The 22,900-nt window shown below is 33.5% G+C and overlaps 6 protein-coding genes, 1 long non-coding RNA gene and 1 pseudogene across 7 annotated transcripts; 4 read left to right on the top strand and 4 right to left on the bottom strand.

Moving 5' to 3' along the window:
• Positions 1-856: 856 nt before the first annotated feature.
• On the bottom strand, positions 857-3,050 carry LOC116345251 (annotated as a pseudogene).
• A 280-nt stretch (positions 3,051-3,330) lies between these two features.
• On the bottom strand, positions 3,331-5,658 carry LOC116345253. The gene is made up of 3 exons (XR_004201490.1): positions 5,576-5,658; positions 3,646-3,897; positions 3,331-3,559 (listed from the first exon to the last, which is right to left on the bottom strand). It is a non-coding gene; the product is annotated as an uncharacterized LOC116345253 (long non-coding RNA).
• A 233-nt stretch (positions 5,659-5,891) lies between these two features.
• Positions 5,892-8,150, top strand: LOC116345144 (nicotinamidase-like). Its single transcript, XM_031774258.1, has 5 exons — positions 5,892-6,254; positions 6,647-6,833; positions 6,892-6,996; positions 7,075-7,650; positions 7,743-8,150. The coding sequence occupies exons 1-5, from the start codon at positions 6,145-6,147 to the stop codon at positions 7,863-7,865; spliced, it is 1,101 nt and encodes a 366-aa protein (XP_031630118.1). The 5' UTR covers positions 5,892-6,144; the 3' UTR covers positions 7,866-8,150.
• A 1,448-nt stretch (positions 8,151-9,598) lies between these two features.
• On the top strand, positions 9,599-12,308 carry LOC116345282 (nicotinamidase-like). The gene is made up of 5 exons (XM_031774516.1): positions 9,599-9,730; positions 10,365-10,551; positions 10,628-10,732; positions 10,808-11,383; positions 11,486-12,308. Exons 1-5 carry the CDS (start codon positions 9,696-9,698, stop codon positions 11,606-11,608), a joined length of 1,026 nt encoding a protein of 341 aa, XP_031630376.1. The 5' UTR covers positions 9,599-9,695; the 3' UTR covers positions 11,609-12,308.
• Positions 12,309-13,188: 880 nt separating this feature from the next.
• LOC116345466 lies at positions 13,189-16,341 on the top strand. Its single transcript, XM_031774877.1, has 4 exons — positions 13,189-13,463; positions 14,270-14,387; positions 14,542-14,748; positions 15,515-16,341. Exons 1-4 carry the CDS (start codon positions 13,427-13,429, stop codon positions 16,224-16,226), a joined length of 1,074 nt encoding a protein of 357 aa, XP_031630737.1. The 5' UTR covers positions 13,189-13,426; the 3' UTR covers positions 16,227-16,341.
• A 569-nt stretch (positions 16,342-16,910) lies between these two features.
• On the bottom strand, positions 16,911-19,120 carry LOC116345465 (syntaxin-5). The gene is made up of 3 exons (XM_031774876.1): positions 18,346-19,120; positions 17,970-18,250; positions 16,911-17,631 (listed from the first exon to the last, which is right to left on the bottom strand). Exons 1-3 carry the CDS (start codon positions 18,965-18,967, stop codon positions 17,167-17,169), a joined length of 1,368 nt encoding a protein of 455 aa, XP_031630736.1. The 5' UTR covers positions 18,968-19,120; the 3' UTR covers positions 16,911-17,166.
• A 278-nt stretch (positions 19,121-19,398) lies between these two features.
• LOC116345468 (transmembrane protein 147) lies at positions 19,399-20,858 on the top strand. Its single transcript, XM_031774879.1, has 5 exons — positions 19,399-19,635; positions 19,750-19,888; positions 19,956-20,108; positions 20,201-20,269; positions 20,361-20,858. Exons 1-5 carry the CDS (start codon positions 19,559-19,561, stop codon positions 20,607-20,609), a joined length of 687 nt encoding a protein of 228 aa, XP_031630739.1. The 5' UTR covers positions 19,399-19,558; the 3' UTR covers positions 20,610-20,858.
• Positions 20,859-21,323: 465 nt separating this feature from the next.
• On the bottom strand, positions 21,324-22,800 carry LOC116345467 (40S ribosomal protein S3). The gene is made up of 3 exons (XM_031774878.1): positions 22,670-22,800; positions 22,055-22,251; positions 21,324-21,945 (listed from the first exon to the last, which is right to left on the bottom strand). The coding sequence occupies exons 1-3, from the start codon at positions 22,697-22,699 to the stop codon at positions 21,435-21,437; spliced, it is 738 nt and encodes a 245-aa protein (XP_031630738.1). The 5' UTR covers positions 22,700-22,800; the 3' UTR covers positions 21,324-21,434.
• Positions 22,801-22,900: the final 100 nt, after the last annotated feature.

Genomic DNA, 22,900 nt, shown 5'->3' with positions numbered 1-22,900 from the left:
CTGAACTCAAGTTTCAACCGTTCGAAATACATATCGCGCACGCATGTTAGATGCGTACGCATTGTAAACAAACGCGAACGACAACCAAAATTTCATACACTGCTTTCGATATGGGATGCTGATTTGCGCGCTTGTTATTTTTATTGTGTGTGTGTGTATTTTGTGTTGTCAATGCACATTGTTAAGCTTATGCATGCCACGGTATGATGTATATGGGATGCGAACCGACTTTTTTGTGACCGACCGTCTGCGTAGCATTTAACATTTAAATCGATTAGCGCATTGATGGAACGCAAACAAAATAATATATACATGCGACCGTCACCGTTTGTCCATCGCTGACTAAACAAATCAATATTTCACTCTTTCTTTAGCTTTTGGTTTGAACAAAATGTGTATATTAGCAACGAACACAAACTGTTTGCTTCGTGAGCTCCGAAGTCGTCAAGGCTGTTTCACTGTATCATTAGGCGTGGAGTAAAAACGCTTTTACTTGAATGTTCAAAAGTTACATCGGAAAAAACGCCTATACAACGCCTTAACAAAGCTTGCAATTCAAACATCGAATGCACAAGTTATCGAAGAATCTCCAGTCACCGAAATATTGACTGAAAAAAGGGAAAGTTTGAATAAAGTTATTGGCCTACGAACCGAACATGGTGACATAAAAACTACATGCATTGTGAATGCGTCCGGTGTGAGGGGAAAAGTTTTGATGAAACCGTTAGGCATTCATTTGCCATTAGTTCCAATGATGCATGCATATATCGTTTCTGAACCAATTAATGTTATTTACGGAATGCCAAATTTAAGAGACTGTTGAGCAATATTGCAGTTGATGTCAAATACACTACACTTGATAGAAAATAAACATATTTATTATATAATCAGAAAAAATGTGTTTTTCAAAAAAATTAAATGTATATGATAATATGTATATTTAGTGATTTTGGTCGCAAATTAATCCCACAGCTGTTGGCTCCATCAAAGTTGGTTAGAAGCATCGATGAACGTCCGAGCCCAATATTTCGTCTAACAAATAATGCATAATATTTTCGTCGGCCACAAATCGCCACAGATTCATTTGCAAATAGTGTGCATCAACTTGAATCTGTTGCAATCCATATTTGCTAAATGTTCGAAGACGAACGCATTCCAAAAGAGTTTTTAAGCTCAATTTTATGATACCCGTCAAAATTGATATTTTCGTAAATTGTTCCGATCCGAAAATGTTGATTTTATCGGAGAAAAGATGATGCATATTCGTAATGAGCATCGGTTCGGATGTACAATTTGACCAATTCGAACAATGTTGTTTTGAAGCGGAGATGTTGAAATGTATTTTACGACTTGAATCGCTGCTAGCCGCAGTCTATGCTCCCAATTAGTATAAATCGCAAAAAACGGCATCAATTAGTGACAATTCCTCAACGACACGCTTCATAACTGCTCTAATTGATCTTGGCTTCAAACAATTTAACCAATCACGACTTTCGACACTCTTTCTGAGCATTTGTGAAATATTCAATCCTTGTAATCGCACATACGAATCAAGTAGCGTTTGTGCCGATTTTCGCATATTTGGATACATGTCATTTTCATGGGTCAACGATGGGTTTGTAATTGGATCGATGCCGTACATTTCATCCAAAAGCATCATAATTCTTTTCACACCAATTTGCTCCATTTCTAGGCACATTTTCGAAAACACCAACAGCAAATTGGGTGGACAAGCCAAACTAATATCACCATAAGATATCATCGTGGCAGCAATGTGATTCAAAAATCCAATGACTAAATTCTCTAAATGAATCGAACTCAAGATATCCGAAAATGATTCTTTCAGTTTCTTCAAATGAAAATTGCACAATTGATTTGCCGCATTCACAATTATTTCAACAATCATTGTGGACATATCGATGTCACATGTCACATGTCAAATGCTTCATTCCATGTAATTTCTCATGCAAACGATCGAGTGCGCTCAATAATCACCGTGACCGGTCTCGACTTCGACACGAGCTTGCACCATTGTCGAAAATTTCTCCAAATTTTTCGTAACATATGCATTCAGTTCGTCATATTGAATGCTGTAATTTGCATTTGACGGTGAGCTTAGAAACATTTCGGTGTATGAGCTTACAATTAAAATTAAATCGTTGATTAATCCTTTGATGCTCAAATCGACAAATTCAATCATATTGCCATTGGTTTGATCTTGCAGAATGACAATTTGATCTGGAAGTCTTTGGGTGGCAAACTGAAGTATTTCACGTGATAGATCTGATGGTTTCTCACCCAGTTGCAAGAGCAAGTCACCAGTTTCAATAATTGCTTTTGCAACGATGGCTGATAACCGTATTGTTCGAGCACAGCAAGCGCTTCGCAATGACTTTTTACAGCCACAAAAACTGCAACTTTTGGAGCAGCAATTGTTTATCGGATAGTGTACTCAATTGTTGGCGACTATCTTGCAATTTTGATGATATCTGATCACTGAATTCAGTTATTGACTTAACTTTTGATACTAAGAGATTCATTTCAGTTTCCATCTGCTTAAATTCCGTCTTCATTTTACGCATAGTATCCGTCGCCGAGATGAACTAAAACATTCAAACACCAAATACGTATGATTAATTTACGAAAAACCAAATGTGCAATGAAATAAACATACCTTATTGTAATTCTCATAAACTAATGTTTGCATATCACTATGAAGTGATTGGGTGTCCCGGATAATGGCCGTTTCAACATTCATTACATCTTTTAATGAGTACTCTTTCAGAATTTTGTTTACATAAGCTTCCGAATCAAAAGTCGATCCATCCATATCGTTAACATTTGTTGTGCTTTCTTCAATCATTTTTTGTGATTGCCTGAAGCAATTGAATTTCGTTTCATTATTTTTACAATTCAGGTAATTTTTTAATATTACAAAATGTACAATTATACTTACCAAATTTTACTGCACAAACATCGCAATGTTCAGGAATTTAATTTGTTTTGTTATTGATGACATATATTTCGGAATGTCAAATGTCAGTGCCAAGTCATAATCTAGTACAATATCCTGGCGGATAATTTGAAACAATAAACATGACTTGGGGATTTATTTAATATCAATAAAGAAACGTTACAAATTTAACAAACCTTAGCCACTCATGTCATTCAAAATTAAGAAATTCTCAATTTATTAAAGAAAAATTAAATGAAGAATAACTACCATCGAGACATTTGATAAGTATTAACGTTTATTGCAATGAATAATATCATAATGCGATTTAAATTATTTCATTTATTTTTCCAAAAATTACAGAATGAATTTCCCGTCTCTGTTTCGATTCGATAACATAAATCTGTAAAATGATTGATTTTCCATATAAATCGACTCAAAATTGAAGTTTGCCTCGTCAGATTTATCATGGATGCTGGTTTCCGTGCTTTTTATGCATTGAATTGTGAAAAAGGTATCAATAATGATGAGCATTACTATTAGGTGCTCATCGATGGGAATATGATTTACGATCTGATGACACTCCAATTGAAGCAAATTTAGAATCTGTTTGTAGAGCGGACAGTGAATACAAAGGAAAGCGGGTGGTTGAAAGACAACAGCAAGAAGGTGTGTATAAACGTTTAGTGTACCTGACACTGGATGAGGAAATTCCATTGTGGGGGCTGGAAGGAGTTTATCGCAATCGAGAAGCGGCTGGTCATTTGAGAAGAGCTGAGTTCGGATATTACATCAATAAACCCATTGGCAAAGCGTACATTCGACGCACCGATAGAAAAGCAATCGATGCTGATTATTTGAAAGGGGTCACATACGAAATTGACGTTCTTGGAAAATTGTATTCAGCGAAATTACATCTCGATTCACCATTTGATAAGAGTAATCTAAGAATGTTTGGATATTATAACGAATTTCCCGAAAATGTTTAAAATGAATTCAAAGGCAATATTGATTTATGTTTATCTTTGTCAGTCATGGCTGTAGTTAATTTGGTTAGCTTGAAATTGATTCTTGGAGTTTACATTTGGCATCCGATGAATTTAAATAAATAAATGATGGTACACTACACAGTTTTGGTATACACCGACGGGGCAGACATGATTCATTGTGATTTAAATCGATTGTATTGTACCAAAACATCAAGTATCAATGTTACTTTTAAATAAGCTAAAACATTTGATCCAAAAATATTCAAGTTTTTTGAGCTAAAAATAAAGAGTCTTACGGGAGTCAGACGAACTTTTCCGCACGGTGGTAGTTGAGTATTTTAGTAAGCAAGTTTAAAATAATATTTGTTCGATTTTTCGATTTTTCAGAAGTACTCGAGAAAAGATTTTTCACACTTTCATGATGAACCCATTTGTATGACATTTGAAAGTATTCTATTTTCTAACAAAACACTATAAAAAAATATGTCTGACGTCAATTTTGCCATAAAAATAATTTTTGAAACACTTTTAATAACTAAAGTCACAAAAAATTTGGATTTTTGTATGGGAGCCATGTCCGTATGCACCTTAATGGTGTGAAACTTTACACAGGTTATTTTTTTCACAATAAAATAACATTCGGAGGGTTTGGAGAAAATTCAATAAAAATTAAGGGTATCTCTCATACAAAATATCGTTTTTTAGCCAAAAATTGAAAATTTCGATTAAAATCTCTTCAAACTTTCAGAATGTTTTTTTTTTTGTGTAAAAAATAGTCTGTGAAAAGTTTCACGTCATTAAGGTAGCATACAGGCATGGCTCCCATACAAAAATTCAATTTTTTTGTGATTTTTTCAAGGAAACTGTGTCAAAAATTGTATCTCAAAACTAACCTCGGACTCGGTTTTCTCGTGCCAAAAAACCCCCCAATACATATTTTTGAGTGTTTATGTCTACATTAAGTATGACTTTTGGACGAAAACTGGACTCATAGTTATCACTCCAGGCATGAAATTTTTTTCCATCAACCAAAGTCGCTCAAAATCTAATGATTTCTATTCCTCGCGACCCCCAATCATCCTGTATAGTCAGATTTTGAATAACTTTTTTGTGGAGAGAGTTATCGTGTTAACAAATTTTGCGTACGGCGAACAACGTACAATGTACAACGTGGGTCGCTTCTATAACAACCATGCTCGAAACGGCTTGATTCGGGTTCTCTGACCTCAGAAACGTCCAGAAAACATGTTTTTGAGGTGTCGTAAATTTTGACCCATTGCAATACTTTCCCCTTACACACTAGGTGTGTGCGGAAAAGTAACAACATTTGAAAATATTCAATCTCTTTGTAATTTTATTCTCGAACTTAATAAATTATTCCAGATGACATTCATGCCAAAATCGACAGTCACTTTCACTGTAAAGTATCACACGAACTGTTATGCCGTGATTCATAATGATTCAAAATTATTGGAATTGTTTCTAATTTTCTCGCAATTATTTGCAGAGATATACACTGAACTTGACGTTTTAATTTATCTGTTCCTATCGAAATTCAATATTTATTTCTACTTCAATCGACAGTAAATAATTTATTTTGAAGTGCAACCACATGCATGCACTGTTTAATTACGTTTTCCAAGAATATTTCGACATAGAAACACATTTTTTTTTCTTTCTTTCTGTGAATAAGTGTATTAAAGCCGTTCGATTATGAGATTGTTCTCTCAATACATTTTGAAAGCAAATAATATTTCTCCTTTTTCGGGTCGTCATAATTGTTTATAGCACATTTAAACTATCGTAAACCGTTTGACATACAAACACAAAATCGATTTTTGGTACATATTGCGGTCTCTTTCTGTCTAACAATATTACAATATATACAATGTCTAAACGCTGTAATGTTTCATACCAGATGATTGCTGTCAACCAGTTAGTTGGTTGAAGTTCACCGCAACGCACATGTTTGTTTTGAGTTGTCGCATGGATTTAGTTATAAATTTTTGGTCTCGTACTTATTTTCGTTAGCATTCGTTTTGTTTTGCCGTTGTTTATTATAATCGTTTCTTTACTTCCATTTGACATTGAAACCCGATTTTATGCTATTCTTCATTTATGTGGTGTTATTAAAGACGTATTCAATAGAAAAGTGAATCGACACATATTTTGATGAATGTTTTATTCGCACGCATTTTATAAATGAAAATGTTTTACGCACCGAAATTTATTGAAACAGATGAAAACGATTTAGTTGATCATGAAACACTGTTGGACATGGACGTGTGTTTCGCGGCATTTGATAAAGACGGGTGAGTTTGAATATCGCATCAAAAAAAAAAAAGAATATTTCCTTATACGATACGCACATAGAATTGGTTTTGTTTTCCAAATATATACATATCTTGATATCAACGCGAGTTGTTAAGTCAATAGTTCGTTGACAAGGAAACTACTAAATGCGTCTATTTTGATTAAATGCAACGGTATGATATAAATGTATGGCCAATCAATCGATTGAATTAAATTTAATCTGAAAGTGTTTAAAATACAATGGTTTCAATTCAATCGGTAATTTCGATTCATTTGGTAATCGCATCCTAAAGTCGTATTGTCTGTTTTTGTTTTTGTTGCAAATTTAGAATTGAACTATTAGAAATCGACTATAATTCATTCATTGTATTTTATTTCCTCTGTTTTTTAGTGATGACTTATTGTCGTTGCCTGAATTTATGCTGATATGCCGTGCCCTATTCCGAAATGACAAAGGTCACATCTATGTCGTTCCGGATGAACAGTTGGAACAAATATTTTCAGTTTTTGATAAAAACGAAGATGGATTCATTGATCGCGATGAATTTCAATTTTGCTGGAACCATTGGATCAAAACAGTTTAGTACCTTTTCTTTTGCACACTAAAAAAAGGACGATTTAATTTTTATATTACAGATTGTTCGACCAATAAGTGCATTTTTGCTTGTTGATATCCAGAATGATTTTATAAGCGGTTCCCTAAACATAAGCAACTGTAGCGCACAACACAATGGAAATGAGGTCAATAGCCAATTTTCTTTATTCATTTTGTTGCAAACATGTATGTTACTATAAAAAAAAAATCACAAATCACAATAGATAATCGAACCCATCAACCGTTTATTGGACAGCATCGATTTTGACATGGTATTCTATTCATTGGACTGGCATCCCACTGATCACATTTCATTCATTGAAAATTTGAAAATGCGTCCACTCCATAGTAGCAGTCCAATTGACGTGCATTCGGCTAAAGTCTACGACACTGTCATTTTTGATGGTACACCACCAATCAAGCAACGTCTTTGGCCACGCCATTGTATACAAGATTCCTGGGGTGCCGAATTGCACAAAGATCTCAAAGTATTGGAGAATTCGGTGAAGGTGTACAAAGGAACAAATCCCGAAGTCGAAGAATATTCAGTTTTTCGTGATAATAAAACTGTATCAAAAACATCATTAAATTTACTACTGAAAGAAAAAGGCATCACTGATATATATGTGTGCGGAGTTGCGTACGATGTTTGCGTTGGTGCAACAGCCATTGATGCCATTTCCAGTGGATATCGAACGATTTTATTGGACGATTGTTCTCGCGGCGTCGATTTGAAAGACATTGAATCTGTCAAAAAGACGATTATATCAACTAATGGCGTCATTATTAACTCGAAACAAGTAACAGCATATATATATATATATATTTTAAATATATTTGAACGTAAAGATAAAAAATTTATGAAAATCGAATATTTTTTCCATTTTTACAGGTAAAAGCAATGGTTGAAGGCAGAGATCGCCGCCCTGAGTTGGGATTGAAACTTGCAATGGAACTTAAAAATGAAAATTCTGAGCTATCGCAGAGAATCCACAGCAAAATCACCAATTTATAATTTCACTGCGATCAGTGAATTGTTGAATATTTTTAAAATATTTCTTGTAAACAACTCTAAAACCTCATACAAAATTGTGGATAATGCATTCCACAAAAACGGACTCTGAATGAAGAAATTCGTCATGCTTTATACTTAAAAAACACGGCACGTAAATATGACACTCTGAAAAATGAGTATGTATATTGTATATTCAATAAATGGCACCTCAAACGTGATATAATTCACCACTTGGTAATTTAACACCATGATGAAAATAAAACAAAATTATTTTGCAAACAATAAGCAAATGGATTTTTTTATGTAACAAGCTAAATTTGTAGTAAATAAAAATTCTTAAGAAGCGGCAGTTAAAATAAATGTTGCGCTAAAGAATTGGACTCTTTGTCGCCGTCACAGTAGTGTTTTTCAAAACAATTGCAATTTTTCTGAAATTTTCATTTTTTACACAGCAATATAATTTTATTGCGGAAAGAATGAAAAATGATATGTCGGGTGAAATATCATTTTTTATTTCCATATGAAACTATTTATAGAATGACGCATTTATTATGAATATATGTTAAGGCCTGTTATTTTTTATGGAACACCGTAACAGTCATAGTTTGGTAATATGATTTTCACATGAGACCTGTTCACTTCAAAATTGATTGACAATACAAACTTTATCTGATGTATGTCAAAAGTAGATGCGAAAACTTTCTACACTTTAGATTAACGAAACAATGAATAGTGACTTTATCAATCTACAATATTGGTTAGCGTATTCATTTCCATATTTCCTCATTCAATTTTGGTGCAAAAATTTGATCGAGTAATTTTTTCTTTCGAAATATTGGTGCGAAAAATGTCACCGCATTTTTATACCGACCATTCCAAATAACAGGTTTGAAATTTCAAATAAATAAAAACAGCAAACTAGTAATTATTTGAGGAAAGCAAGAGGAAAGGAAAAATTTTAAGAGCTTGCTCGATGATCCTCTAAAAAATGTACAAATTTTCTTTAATAAATTATCATAAATTTGGCGTGAAATATGTATTTATTCTTAATTTAAATCCAGAGAGGCCGGAAAAAATGATTAAGAGATAAGTTGAAAGTGAAACGTCTTAACAAACACTTATGACTCGAAAAGTAAGTATGATGAGTAGCTAAAGTTTTGACTTTGATCGTCGATCAACACAATAAAGTGAATTTGAATGAAAAAAATCAAGAAATAATTCTGTGGCATGTGAAATAGTTCTATGGCAGTTTCACAAAAACTTTTTATAAAAATATAATAATTTATAGTTTACCGTTGAATTGCGTGTTTGTAGCGTTAATTGCTATTAATAACATTTGAATGACTTTTGAAACTTCTAATAACTTGCCGATATCTTCATTTTTTTTTTGTTTATTTGTTTGTTTTAATTGGACGAAACAAAAAGGTGTATTATTCTCTTTAAATAAAACAAAAACACATGGGCTGCAAGTATTATTGATAATTGAAATCAAATCAAAGAAAATTTCAGATGCCACATTTAACGCCATTAGAACATTTTATATTGAAAACTTTCTTTATTGCCGAGCATTTTGTCGAAGTTTTTCAAAAATAAACAACGCATAAATTGATTTCCGCTTTGCAGGTGGTGCATTATCAACTACAAATAAAACAAGAACCGTTTCTATATTCGATTGTTCGTTTGTATTTGTGTACGTGTAGAATATACATAATCACACGTTCGATGCATACCAACATAATGTGTTGAATGCTCAGGAGGCAATAGGTGAACGTGGATCTATCAAGGAATGAATTATTTGGATTTTTAGTCGACGATTAAATATTGTTGGCCATGGACGCGTGCTTTACCGCATTCGATAAGGACAGGTGAATTGCATTTTTTCTTTATATTTTTTGGTTTTTTTACATTTTGGTTTTTCTCGTGTTTATTTCGTGCATTAATTAATTAATGAATTAACCAAATTGATTCGTTTAATTTGTGGCAAATAAAACGAATTTATTGTTGTATTTGAATAGATATGATTAATCATTGTGTCACAGCATCTATTTCAATTTATTCATTAATTTCGTCGATTGTGTTTACCTTTGGCCCAGTTTGTGAGCGAAAAAAAAACTTTCAGGATACTAACAAAAAGGCTGAAATTCAAAATGTCAAATGTCGAAACGGCTTACTCAAGCCATTGTAAACACACGGTTGTAGTTAACGTCATAAAAAAATAAGTCAATAATGCGTTGGCAAGGGAACATAGATTTGTTTTCACTCATGATTGAGTTCTCATTAGTAATTATATGTGTTGACCTTTTATAGATTCAATTCTATCGTAATTACACTGGAAATTTTGTAATTAACGTGATAATCCAAAAATAGATGCATATTTCGATCGAATTGTAATAGTTTCAAGGGCCTAAAAGCTTTTCAAAGTTTTCAAATTCTATGGTATTTCAAAAGTTTTAAATGTATTTGTTAGTGTTGGTTTTTTTTTGTTTGTTTGCTATTTAGCGATGATTTACTGTCTTTAACGGAATTCACTCTGATATGCCGAGCATTATTTCGAAATGACAAAGGTCATATTTACGTAGTTCCGGATGATCAACTAAAACAAATATTTTCGGTTTTTGATAAAAACGCCGATGGATTCATTGATCGTAATGAATTTCAATTTTGCTGGAACCATTGGATTAAAACGGTGAGTAGATGAATGAAGTAGAGTCTGGCTACAAAAATTCACCGTTCACATTTATTATTTTTATTCATTCGCATAGATTGTGCGACCTGTGAATGCATTTCTTGTAATCGATGTGCAAAATGATTTCATTAGCGGATCTTTGAATATAAGCAATTGCAGCGCTCAACACAACGGTCATGAAGTAAGTAATTTTGTACTCTATATTTTTAAATTTGTTTGAAAAAAAAAACCAATAATATTTTTCCGTCCACCTTAGATTATTGATCCCATAAATAATTTGCTGAACACCATTGATTTTGACGCAGTGTTTTATTCATTGGATTGGCATCCGAGTGATCATATCTCTTTTGTTGATAATATAAAAACTCGTCCATTGCATGAGAGCAGTCCACTCGATGCTGATTCAGCGCAAGTATTTGATACCGTCGTCTTCGAAGGTCCACCAACAATAAAACAACGACTCTGGCCACGTCATTGTGTACAAGATTCATGGGGAAGCGAATTGCACAAGGATCTTAAAATTGTTGAAAATTCCGTTAAAGTATATAAAGGCACAAATCCGGAGATTGATTCGTATTCGGTATTCTGGGATAATGCAAAAATGTCGGAAACAACACTCAATGCCCAATTAAAAATGAAAGGAATCACGGATATATATGTCTGCGGATTGGCGTACGATGTGTGCGTTGGTGCAACAGCAGTTGATGCCATTTCCAGTGGTTATCGAACGATTTTATTGGACGATTGTTGCCGTGGCGTTGATTTGAAAGACATTGAATGCGTTAAAGAGAAGGTGGTTTCAACGAACGGAGTCATTGTGACTTCCAAAGATGTACGTACTTTTTTTTCTAACAAATTTAAATAAATCTTTACCGTTTTTCTGCCATCCGCTAAAAAAAAAACCATTTAAAATCCTATCGTTCTTATAAAATAGGTCAAGGCAATGGTCGAAGGTAGAGATCGGCGTCCAGAGCTTGGTTACAAACTGGCAATGGAATTAAGCAATATAAATTCGGATCTTTCACAGAGAACAAACACTCGGCGACAGCAACCATAGTTATAATGCGAATTGAAAAATAATAATTGTGGCTTTTGCTATGTAATGTATTTAGTCATTGAATAACAAATTAGAATTGCTGCAGTATATCATATCATGATATTATATAGCTGTAGTTTGTATAGTACCTATAGTGATTGCTAATTGCATTTATTCATAGTATTTCCAATGCATTTTAAATTTAAATTATCGATTTTAAATTAAGCTAATTTCTAGTTGAAAATAAAAGCTTAATGCATCTATGGTTTCTAATCCCTACGTAGCCCGATCATGCACGATTTATTTTTGTACGGCAGACGATGTCCACGATCTCGTACTTCTATTTGCTTGGACATTGATCTATGGACGATTTTGAAAAGATCGTACATAATTGGTTGCTTGGGTTAACGGAACTTTAAAGGCATTATTTTCCTTGCGTAGAATTGTGATCGTAGACATATTGTTCCTTTGGAAACTTAAAATTTTCCACCATGGACCAAAATTATACGTTTGTCTAGTAAGTTGATTTAACCTTGAATTTCTACTGTTTCTATGATTCATGGTGAAAAAAAAATACACATAAAAAATCGAATACAATTAGAAAAATCGTCCAGAGATTCACTATTGGATGCGATTACAGTGATGCGCATTTGAAATAACACCTTTAATTCAAGCAATAATTTTCTAATAATTATGCGTGATGAGATTTATTAAAGGACTCATTTTATTTGTAGTTATTAATGCAAAACTAGTCGTTATATTGATTTTGTGTCAAATTGAAGTAATAAATTAAAATATTCGATTTCTGGAATGTGAACCTTTGAGCATTTGATCTAAACAAAATTCTTCTTACGAATAAAAATAAAAAAATTTTATAGCGCAAATAACATATTTGAATAAGTGTATGGGATCCGACCATGAAAAATCAAGCGACACTACACATACAAAACAAAAGACTACTAGTAAGACGAGTTGCTTGTTAAGTGTATCTAATATATACTTGGTGAGAGAGAAAAATATGTCAAAACTATTTCTCTCTGTGTGTCTGTGTGATTTTAAACATTGAAAATGTATTAAAATCGATTTCGATATATAAAATAGTTTTGGTGAGTAGTGGTTATTTAACACTCATACATGTATGGTACCAATATTTTTTGACCCATAATTTATTATACTTTCTCCATATATTTTTCTCGTTGGTTCTCTTCGCAGTGTGTTGTTGTTGTTGTTGTTGTCGTTTACATCTTTTATGTTTATTCGCATTGATGTAAAGAGAATGGTTTTTTAAAGCTCATTCCACATCTTACGAATACACCGAAATGGTGTGCGGTGAATGGATTTTCAAAAACTGAGAGATCATATCACATCTAGATATATGCATGAAAGACGACACGTGCTGAACTCGTTCACAGTGAATTTCTCTTTGTGGCATTTTTCTTTTGCTGTTTTAAGCCTACATTGTACATTTTCATTGTCAGCTTCTGATCTTGTTCGTGTACACGCTCATAGTATTCGGGCACGTAATGATCAACGTACAGCTCACGTTACAAACTCCCACCCAAGCATGTTCGGTTCGGAACAAATACAATCGAATTCAAACAGTAATACAAATAGTCTTCGTTGGATTCAAGCAATGTTAAATCGATTTGCAAACATCAAATTGTGAGTAGCTTCTTCGCTCACATTTGCTGTTGTTGTTGTCTTCTCTACCTGAACAATTTTCAAGCAATCTATGTGGTTCCGTGACTAGTAGTGCGTATCGAATTTTTGCGATGATGATGTAAACTATTGGGTTTTGAGTTTCAGTTTTAATAGATCCATCATCACACAAACACAACAATGAAAGAAACAGAAGAAAAACGGAGTGTATTGCAAGGTAGAAATCATTTAACAGTTTGTTTGTGTTTTTTTTATATGCGGAAATCAAAATTTTCTTTTTATTACATTTTGATAAGTAAAATGTGTTTGGTAACGATTTCTTTGGTGCACCTTTCACCATAAAACATTCAAAACGAAAAAATGGCCAACTATTATGAACAATGGATGTTAATCAAATTTGCAAAAGTATTTCGAATTTTTTTTTTTTTTGAAAGTGGGTTTGAAAAATCGCCGATATTGGTCGATTTTAAAATATAATATTGACTGAGATTTAACTCATACGTATAGATTTTCTCAATTACAAGTTAATAACTAATCAGTCAGACTTAAGATGTGAATTCACTCTAAATTATTATTACCATTAGGTATTTTCCCAGTCATAAAAAGTCAGTTCTTAGACAAGCATAAGTCTGTCATAAGAAGAAATGCAAAAAATAAAAACTCGTTACCTACGATCCATGGTTGAATGGTGTTGTAAACTAAGTGAAATTTTAAGTGCGGCATGTCTGAAGACATAAATTCTAGACTCTGTAATGTGTCTATGATTTGCGATAATAATTGTGATGCATTTTATAAGCCAGCTAAGCTGGAAAATGTTTTGGTCATTTGCCAATACTCATTGGTTGTGACATTAAAGTAGTAGTAAATGTCAGTAGTAAATTATAATCTCTCACAAAACTGAAGCTAATGAACTCTTTTTTGGATAGATTTCAGTGAATTTCGTTTTATCGTTTCTGCTTTTTAAAATAATAATTTTTACAATCTTCAAGATTTGCAATTAAATCAACAACTACCTTTTTACAGAAGCAGAGGCTTATGTTAGCCTCATACAAACAGATGGTGTCAACAATCCAGTGGATATAGATGTAGACAGTTACACGATGCAGTTACCGGAATGGTATGACGAGATTCTATTCAAAAGGTATGTTTGTTTGATCAACACGTATTTAACTACCGCAATTTAAATATTTGCAAATCAATGCATCTGCGCGACAGCATTGACGCAAAATGCTTGAAAAATATTATATGTATGAGAAAATTAATGGTTATTGTTATTGTTATTTTGTTAATTTTAGAGCTCAAGATTTCTACTTCAAAAATATGTTTGCAATGATGGCTGGCAAATTATGTGGATTACTAGCAGTTTTGGCTGTGCCAAGCATTTTGAAGATTTTGATTTGTACCAAGGCATCATCCAATTCATGCACCGCTTATAAACGTTACATCGAAACAATATTCCATACAAATTCATGGTATGAGAACGACCTAAAACCAGGTTCACGGTGAGTAAGCAAGTTTTTCTTAAATTGTGAAATAGAATTCATTAGTCCAAATCTCTTTTTTTTCATTTAATGTTTTCCACGTATGTAAATTTCTTTATGTGACAGTGAATAACTTTTGTATAAACAAGCTTGTCAATCAAAAACAAATGAAAACATCAACATTCTATCTGAATACTTAAAATCACGAAGTATAGACTTTCATCTTATTATATTAGATTCTAATGATGACTGGCTATTTTGTATGAAAGCAGTCATTTGATAGGCTATAGCCCATCGTATGTATTTCCATATTTCGAAATTCATCATCTTTAACATCTTCAAATTTCAATACGGAAGAACTGAATAACAGCTTCTGAAGTTGACAATTTGTGAACTTTTGAAATATTCCCGTAACATTCAACCGCGCTCAAAAACAAGCGCTTGCTCTTATTTCTGCGCTTATCCATCTCTATGTTTAAAAAATGCATCGCATGCTATGTTTTTGTAGTACTGTGTATAATGCTCTTACTTTTTTTCAACATAGAGTATATGGATAAGCGCAGAAATAAGAGCAAGCGCTTGTTTTTAAGCGCGGTTGTATGTTATGGGTTATTCCTCATTTCGAATGTTTCGTTCGACACAATTACCTCGGAATTGCGGCACCGATCAGAAGTCATAAAACATGTTGATTATCTCTGTCATTTTGTAGAATTGTTTTAAAATACCTACACCTGAATAAAATATTAAACGCATATAAATAATAGTTTTTCAATAAAAATATTTGTAGGTCGTGGAAATCATTGGAAGCGGTGCGAAAGGGACATATAATGGCAAGCAAGTACACTGAGAAAAAGAAGTCCGGATTCATATCACAACGTGATATGGCATTAACGCAATTTGGTTTTATGGGATACATTATTCTAAAGCCGGACAAGCTCGGTATTCAAGTATCTAACAAGGATTTTGAGGCTTTTGTTCATTTTTGGCGTGTCATTGGGCATTTGATCGGCATCCAAGAGAAATATAATTTATGTACAGATTCTTATCGTACGACAAAACTACGCTTAGAATTAGTACTGGATAAGGTCTATCGGCCGCTCTTGGAGGAAACATCAAACGATTTCATGATAATGGCCAAAGCATTAATTGAAGGTCTTTGGTGTCTCAATCCGATGCTCGATTGTGATGCTATTGTTTACTTCACAAAATGGATGTCAGATTGCAAAAACTATTTGTATTATGAGAGCGATACACGGGCAGCCGATGTTGATTTGGATGAAAGTCGAAAGATAATTCAATCATTTAACTGGTACACACGATGGATAATTTTCATTCAAATTACATCACACACATATCTTGCAAATTTTTTCTTATTCCGATGGTATTTCAACAATCAAGTTTGGTTAAATCAATATATCATTTATTGGTTTCCATTTTTGGCTTTCTATAAATTTGGAATTAAAAATTCATATGTTCGCATATTGAGAGGAACTAAGTGATCAAAACTCATAACTAAAAACACATTCGTTTGTTACGATGAAAATATTTATATTCTCAAATAATTTGTACAATAAATATTCAATAAAAGCATATTGAATAGAATTACATTGAAAAGGAATTTTTCATTAGTATTCAAGATCAACGGGTTTATGCAACTGCACACTTGGACTCTATAGCAAGTGACTAAATGTAGTTAAAAAATCAGACGTAGGATTCTGCTGACTAAGTTAGCAGCTGCTGAAAATAGCCAGCCAAAATAGCATCTAAGCCCAGCTGGCCAGCTGCTATCTTCGCCCACTATTCTCAGCCAGCAGAATCCTACGTCTGTTACTAACCAAAAATAAATATTGATATGATCTTTACTTTTTAGCGTAATAAATGTAGTAAATGGATGCCCGAATCGAATACAAATTTCGGTGATAATTGATTCACCTGAAGAGGTCTTATCGTAGTTTTGTAAAGCACGCAAATTTCGAATAATCATTAATAACCAAAGGTAAAACCCCCGTTGTGTTCAATGTTTATTAGCAAATGTTTGCTAATATTTCGAAAATAAAAAATCAATAGAAATCGAAAAAACATTATTTGGATGATGCAAATTCACGGCATCATGTTATGTATAAATTGCGTAATTTGCATTCGTTCATAATAAAATGTGCAATTTCAAAGAAAGACGCATTGCATTGAATGTTTGATTGGTTTTTATTTACATAAAAAAATTTGGTTCATTTTGTTCATGATAATAATTTTAGGTATATAATTCAGTTGTAACTTCAATATAATCGCACTGAGAATTCTCCCTTCATTAGAACTGATTTAACATCATAAACGGATATATACGCGTGGAGTATGAAAAAATATTCTCATATTTTAACTTGTGAAAAAAAAAGAAACGGAAACAAACAATTTTTTTTTGTAATAACAAATATTTGTCTTATCTTAAGCCATGAATATAATAAAGAAAATGAAGAAAAATATCAAAACGCCAAATATTTTAATCATAAGCCAACGATTTTTCGAAACGGTTTGAAAATATTTTAGAATTTCACCGTGTGCCGCTTCGATATTCATCGATGCATTTTCTACATTCGAATCAATACGTTCGACCATTTCATCTTGTTCTTTCACCATATGGGCCAACTGTTGAAATATACCACCGAGTTCAACAATTGTGCTCTCGATATTTTGCATTGTTTCGGCTCTTTGCTGTACATAATTATCGGATTCATCATATAACATCATTTGTTGTTGCTGTTGTTGCCGTTGATCGCCGGCCAGAAGTGGTGTTGAATCAGCATTCATGTCAATGCTTACTTGATCCTGTTCCGCAAGCAATAGGCTACTCTGGGCAGATTTTCGCATTGACGGTGGCGGAAGATTGCTTGCTATACCGCCTTGGCTAAACTAAAAATTAAAAACAAAAACAAAATAATTTGAGTATAAATGTTGTGTATCATGTAAACCGATGATGTTTTCACCAGTGACCGGTTCGCGCATATTTCTATGCCTGATAGCTATGCTAAGCATAGCGGAGACGCAAGCCACAACGCACCCGTCGCCATTCGATTCGAGCTATATTGTATGCGCACGGTCGTCTGCATAAACGAACATGTGAATTGTTCATATAGAGTGAACGGCGATGCGTCGGTTGCGTTTGCGGCTATGCTTGGCATATCTATGCTACCTAGCGTATTTAGGCAAGCATAGAAATATGCGCGAACCGGTCACTGGTTTTCACTCACTTGATCACGTCGAGATTTTTGTTGTTTTAAATTTTCCGTTCGAACTTCGAGTACTTGTTTGAAATCGGTGCTCATGTTGGCTAATTTTGCTTGGAGTGCAAGTACCATATTCGATGAATGTGAAAGTAAATGTTTGGCATTGGTGATTTTTCTCTGAGATTTGGACATTTCTTGTAAACGTGCAATCTGTTGATTTAATGAATTAAGGTCGCTTTTAATCATATAGGTCAGTTCCTGAATTTCGCCTGGCCTGTCATCAAATAATGACTTTCGCTTTGCCACTGTAATTAAACGAAATTGCATTGATCATTTGTTTTTGTTTTTTTTTTCTTTAGTTTGAATGACCTTGGTTGATAATTGTTCGGAATATACTTACAAAGTGTTAATTTTTCTAATTTGGAATAGGTGCTTGCAATATTTTTGCCAATAGTTTTGGCTATCATCATGAATTCCGAGTAGCTTTGTAATTGTGTGGCTTTACGCGGATCCCGAATGTTGACGGCCCGCTGAATGTTTCGCCCTTGCATCGAACGTATTGCATTGGAAAATTCACCAGTTCGATCGCGTGAAGCCATTATTACTATTTCACTAGCACTATTTTTATCACAATCGTCGTCGTATTCGTCGTCGTATGTTTGAAAGGCGTTATTGTTATCTAAATTGGATGGATTGCTACGGTTTATTGGTTGATTGTTTTCAAAAAATAACTGCTCAGCGTTGGTGACGTTTGCCACTTGAGTCACTTGCTGATGCAGAAATGTTCCAATGCTCGACGATAATTTGGTCAAACCAGTTGGTACAGAAAATCCAGCGACACTATAACCACTGAGATATTTATTGGCCGTTGATGTTGCGTATTTTTTCTTTTCGTCGCCACTAAATGGACTTTCAATGAGTTTGTCACGATTTTCACTGTCTACAGATATACTGTCTCCATCAATTAAAACACTGAAATTTTCATCTGATTCAGATCCGAGAAAACGACGTCTAGCTGGCATTTCATAATCAACAACAAAACTCTCCGGCAAACTATTTGGTTTTCTTCAATTTAATGCAAACCCAAGTCAATTGTTTTTTTTGCTCTTTTTTGTGTCTTGAATTATGTTTTTCTATGGATATTAACACACAGTATACTGATCATAGAAAGTGATGACAGTTTTGACACGTCATTCAATTTTTCGTTCGATGTCAGATGGCGCTGCCAATCAAAATTTGACAAAACAAAATCATTTACACAAAATACCGTATTTAACATGAATGAAATATAATATTGAATATTGTTTTTCTCATTATTAAACATTCATGTAATTAGATTAGTGAATATTGATTGATTTTTTTTCGTTTCATTATGTTACTCATTAGACGATGGTAACGAGTTTGTTTCATTTTTTTTTTTGTTGCTGAAACAAAATTTGTCAATTGTTAAAACGATCCATTTCATTGATTTGACAGGTTTCTGTCAATAATACCACTTTAAGCTCGTGTGCACCATTTAATTGAACTCAATATTAAAGTGTCATTAAGGCTTAGATAAAAATTAACATTTGATTTGGAATTTGAAACATTAATATTTGATCGGAAAATTTAAGATGACTCTGTATCATTTTGGTAACTGCGTGGCTCTCGTCTATGTGCCGTATTATTTAACATACAAATATTCAGGATTGTAAGTTTCATTAACGATTCAAATCATATGACCAACCATTGATTTATCAATGAAGACCGGTGATTGAGTTGCGATAGTGTTATAAAGCTAATTTTATTATATTTAACTCAACAGATCGGAATATGGAGCATTTTGGAAGTGCGTTCAGGCCAGCGGTATTTATGCATTCACACAACTATGTAAAATGTTGATTTTAGCAACATTCTTTCCGGACACCAGTACAACAAGCACAGACGAATTGAATTTGTTCGGCGTAAGTGGCATCACGACCATTTGACATCTTACGATTTTGAATCACTGATATTTTATTGTATTTGTAGGAATTTCTAAGATGTACCATTGATATGGCCGATTTATTGGGTTTGGCCTTTGTGTTATCGCGTATACCAGGAAAAGGTCACAGCAAACTCATTACAGCCGGCTTGGGCTGGGCAACGGCTGAAGTGATTCTTTCACGTGGATTAATGTTGTGGGTTAGTAAAAATCTACCACTGATTGATTTTTGTCAATTATTTTTCCATTTTGTTGATTAATTTCCATTTTTCTTTTCTGATTCACCCCGTAGGTTGGCGCTCGTGGTGCTGAATTCAGCTGGCTTTATATTCAAAAGTGTTTGGAATCAAATATCTCTCTCGTACGTATTGCATTCGATTTTGCTTTTTTGTTTTATTCAAATTTATGTTTCATTGCATTGACAATTGATTGATGATGATTTGTGATTACAGATTCAACACTTGACGACTTCAACACTAATTTGGCTATCCACTCGTCATGATCTCAACATTAAGTACAAGCCAATCGTAACGCTTCTTTTGATTGCAACACCATTCAAAGTTTTATGGCTCGATGCAGTTTTAAAGTCATTAATTAGCGGCTTATGGTCATTGTTGGCATTCAAAGCACTCGCTACGTGCAGCATTGGGGTTTTAGCATTACACATTTATGCAGATTTAGCTCAAACAATTGGGCTTTAATCATTTTGTTTGGCTGCCAAGTAGATTGTTCTACATTGAAACAAATGAAATGTCTCATTAAAATCAATTTAAATTAAATAATTATTACAATCAATAAGGCTAAGCTTATTATGTAAAATTGCGTATTAAACCGTCGAATATCATCAATGCAATGTAAATTAAAAACTATCTAAACTAACTATCTTGTCATAAAATCTGAATAGGCGAACAAATTACATCCACAAAATAAAAACATTCAAGCGTTAGAAAAAAAAATGAATTTACTTCTTTCTCATTCAGTAGTATTTTGTTTGATGGCTCCAAAAAATTAGGTACACTGGTCAATGCACCATTCTGCGACCAATTTAATATACCATTAAAATATAATTAAAGACTTATCTTGAAGACAGACCATTCAAGTATTTGATTTCAAAAACATCTTAGTTATCGGAGCAAAACAAAGTATAAAGTTTTATCTTTACAATTGAAACAGAGACACAATGACAGGAGGGATGTATAGTCGAATGTCCGCACATGTGAAAGTCGAAACTTGGGACAAGGTTTCATAGATACCATGCAAAAACCGGTATGGATGAAACTGGTACAACTACACTACTGACTTCTGAAGTATCAATTTCATTGATTTAATCTAAACAATTCATTTAAAAATCCAAGACAAATGCATAAGTTGTAACTATTTTTTTTTTCAAGATTTTTGTTTTATTTTCATTCACGGTATTTGTTTGTTTTTATATTTGTATAATATAAAATTGTACACGAAGATTGAATGTAGTACATGTAGACAATGAATTAAATGCTAAGCCGTGAAGGATGTTAGCATAACATTTATTCAACTTGATCGTGTGCACCAGCATCAACGCCGCCGATCTCTCTGATTGGAATTTTGTATTCAGTTTCTGGTTGTTCATAGATAACTTCATCTTTTGGTTCGATGACGGTGACATTGTCTGGCAATGGTTTTTTAGGTCCGCTCTTGCCATTTGGATCGTATGGCAACATGATTTTAACCTTGATACCGAGCACACCTTGACGAAGTAAAACGTGACGTGTGGCTGTGTCAACGTAAACATTGCATGGATCACCAGAGTGGATCATCAAACCTTCAGTGAATTTCATTGATTTGGCACGTTGACCACGCAATTTTCCGGAAACAACGACTTCACATCCCTTGGCGCCTGATTCCATAATGAAACGCAAAACACCATAACATGCACGACGTACAGCCAATCCACCGGTTAATTTGTACCGCAATGATTCGGCTTGAGCGATAGCGCACAAACCACGTGTAGCAACCTTTTCGGCGTACAATTCAACGGTGCCTGGAGCAAAACCGAATCTAAATTTAGGCAAAAATGAAAATAAAACACAAAATAAAATTTAATTTAAATCCATTGAAATACTGAAGATGATGCGATTGATGGATGCTTTCAATTTTCAATATGTACCTCTTTTGAACTACAGCAGTAAGTTCACGAATTCGGCGTCCCTTTTCACCCAAAACATTCAATGTTTTGGTTGCCATGATAATAATTTCTGTGCGTGTTGGTGTTACACGGATTTCTACACCTGAGTAACCATCTTCAGCCAACTGACGAGTCAAGAACTCGTTGAGTTCAGCTTTGAAGATACCGTTCAAGACGAACTGCAAAATAGAACAACAACAAAAACGTATACATTTAGTTTGATGTTAACATTTTTTTTAGGTTATGGTTTCGTTTAAATATCCGAATTGAATGTATAAATTAATATTATATTGATTAATTCAAATTTATTGAATTGAATGGATGTTATTATGATTGATAAATCACATTCGCTTCGATGTGATTTTGGTGATTTGATTTGGTCTAAAGTCTTATGTTTTCCAAATATACACATGCACTTTGTGCAAACCACACCGTGTGCTCTCTCTCTTTGAATTTTGTTCAACATGCACACACCGACTTTCGAGACAATTTTCACTAAAAATTTACAAACTTTTCACAATAATTTATCTAATCCGGCATTGTTTGCATTCAATTCGTATAAATTTTCACTAATTTACAATTAATTCGTTAAATTACCTTTCGTTTTTTGGAAATTGGCAATGCCATGATTGTAATGTACTTCTTTCAAAGAACGTGGTTACAGCGAAAAGAACTAAGATGGCCACGAACGAACCTATCAAAAGTTGTATTGAGTGACAGCGCCGTTTGTGCGTATCGGATAACTAAGCAATTTTCAAATGTCAACACCATTCATATGAAGACATCTATCTGTACAGATACCTCAAACATTATTTTATTTATTATTTT

This window comes from Contarinia nasturtii, unplaced genomic scaffold (assembly GCF_009176525.2).
Source record: "Contarinia nasturtii isolate CC-2019 unplaced genomic scaffold, AAFC_CNas_1.1 Cnas_scaffold_1240, whole genome shotgun sequence".
Classification (NCBI taxonomy): Eukaryota; Metazoa; Arthropoda; class Insecta; order Diptera; family Cecidomyiidae; genus Contarinia; species Contarinia nasturtii.
This window is presented reverse-complemented; position numbering and strand designations above follow the sequence as displayed.

Bases quoted from the DNA above. Each gene is read 5' to 3' on its own strand.
- LOC116345467 (XM_031774878.1), bottom strand. From the start codon at position 22,699: ATGGCATTGCCAATTTCCAAAAAACGAAAG. The intron at 22,252-22,669 runs GTAATTTAACGA...TCTATTTTGCAG, and splicing joins CAATTTCCAAAAAACGAAAG to TTCGTCTTGAACGGTATCTT. The intron at 21,946-22,054 runs GTACATATTGAA...GCCTAAATTTAG, and splicing joins ACTGCTGTAGTTCAAAAGAG to ATTCGGTTTTGCTCCAGGCA.
- LOC116345468 (XM_031774879.1), top strand. From the start codon at position 19,559: ATGACTCTGTATCATTTTGGTAACTGCGTGGCTCTCGTCTATGTGCCG. The intron at 20,109-20,200 runs GTTAGTAAAAAT...TTCACCCCGTAG, and splicing joins CACGTGGATTAATGTTGTGG to GTTGGCGCTCGTGGTGCTGA. The intron at 20,270-20,360 runs GTACGTATTGCA...TTGTGATTACAG, and splicing joins TGGAATCAAATATCTCTCTC to ATTCAACACTTGACGACTTC.
- LOC116345282 (XM_031774516.1), top strand. From the start codon at position 9,696: ATGGACGCGTGCTTTACCGCATTCGATAAGGACAG. The intron at 10,552-10,627 runs GTGAGTAGATGA...TCATTCGCATAG, and splicing joins GGAACCATTGGATTAAAACG to ATTGTGCGACCTGTGAATGC. The intron at 11,384-11,485 runs GTACGTACTTTT...CTTATAAAATAG, and splicing joins TCATTGTGACTTCCAAAGAT to GTCAAGGCAATGGTCGAAGG.
- LOC116345466 (XM_031774877.1), top strand. From the start codon at position 13,427: ATGAAAGAAACAGAAGAAAAACGGAGTGTATTGCAAG. The intron at 13,464-14,269 runs GTAGAAATCATT...ACCTTTTTACAG, and splicing joins AAAACGGAGTGTATTGCAAG to AAGCAGAGGCTTATGTTAGC. The intron at 14,388-14,541 runs GTATGTTTGTTT...TGTTAATTTTAG, and splicing joins GACGAGATTCTATTCAAAAG to AGCTCAAGATTTCTACTTCA.
- LOC116345465 (XM_031774876.1), bottom strand. From the start codon at position 18,967: ATGCCAGCTAGACGTCGTTTTCTCGGATCTGAATCAGATGAAAATTTC. The intron at 18,251-18,345 runs GTAAGTATATTC...GTTTAATTACAG, and splicing joins ATTAGAAAAATTAACACTTT to TGGCAAAGCGAAAGTCATTA. The intron at 17,632-17,969 runs GTGAGTGAAAAC...TTTAATTTTTAG, and splicing joins AAAAATCTCGACGTGATCAA to TTTAGCCAAGGCGGTATAGC.
- LOC116345144 (XM_031774258.1), top strand. From the start codon at position 6,145: ATGAAAATGTTTTACGCACCGAAATTTATTGAAACAGATGAAAACGAT. The intron at 6,997-7,074 runs GTCAATAGCCAA...AAATCACAATAG, and splicing joins CACAACACAATGGAAATGAG to ATAATCGAACCCATCAACCG. The intron at 7,651-7,742 runs GTAACAGCATAT...CCATTTTTACAG, and splicing joins TCATTATTAACTCGAAACAA to GTAAAAGCAATGGTTGAAGG.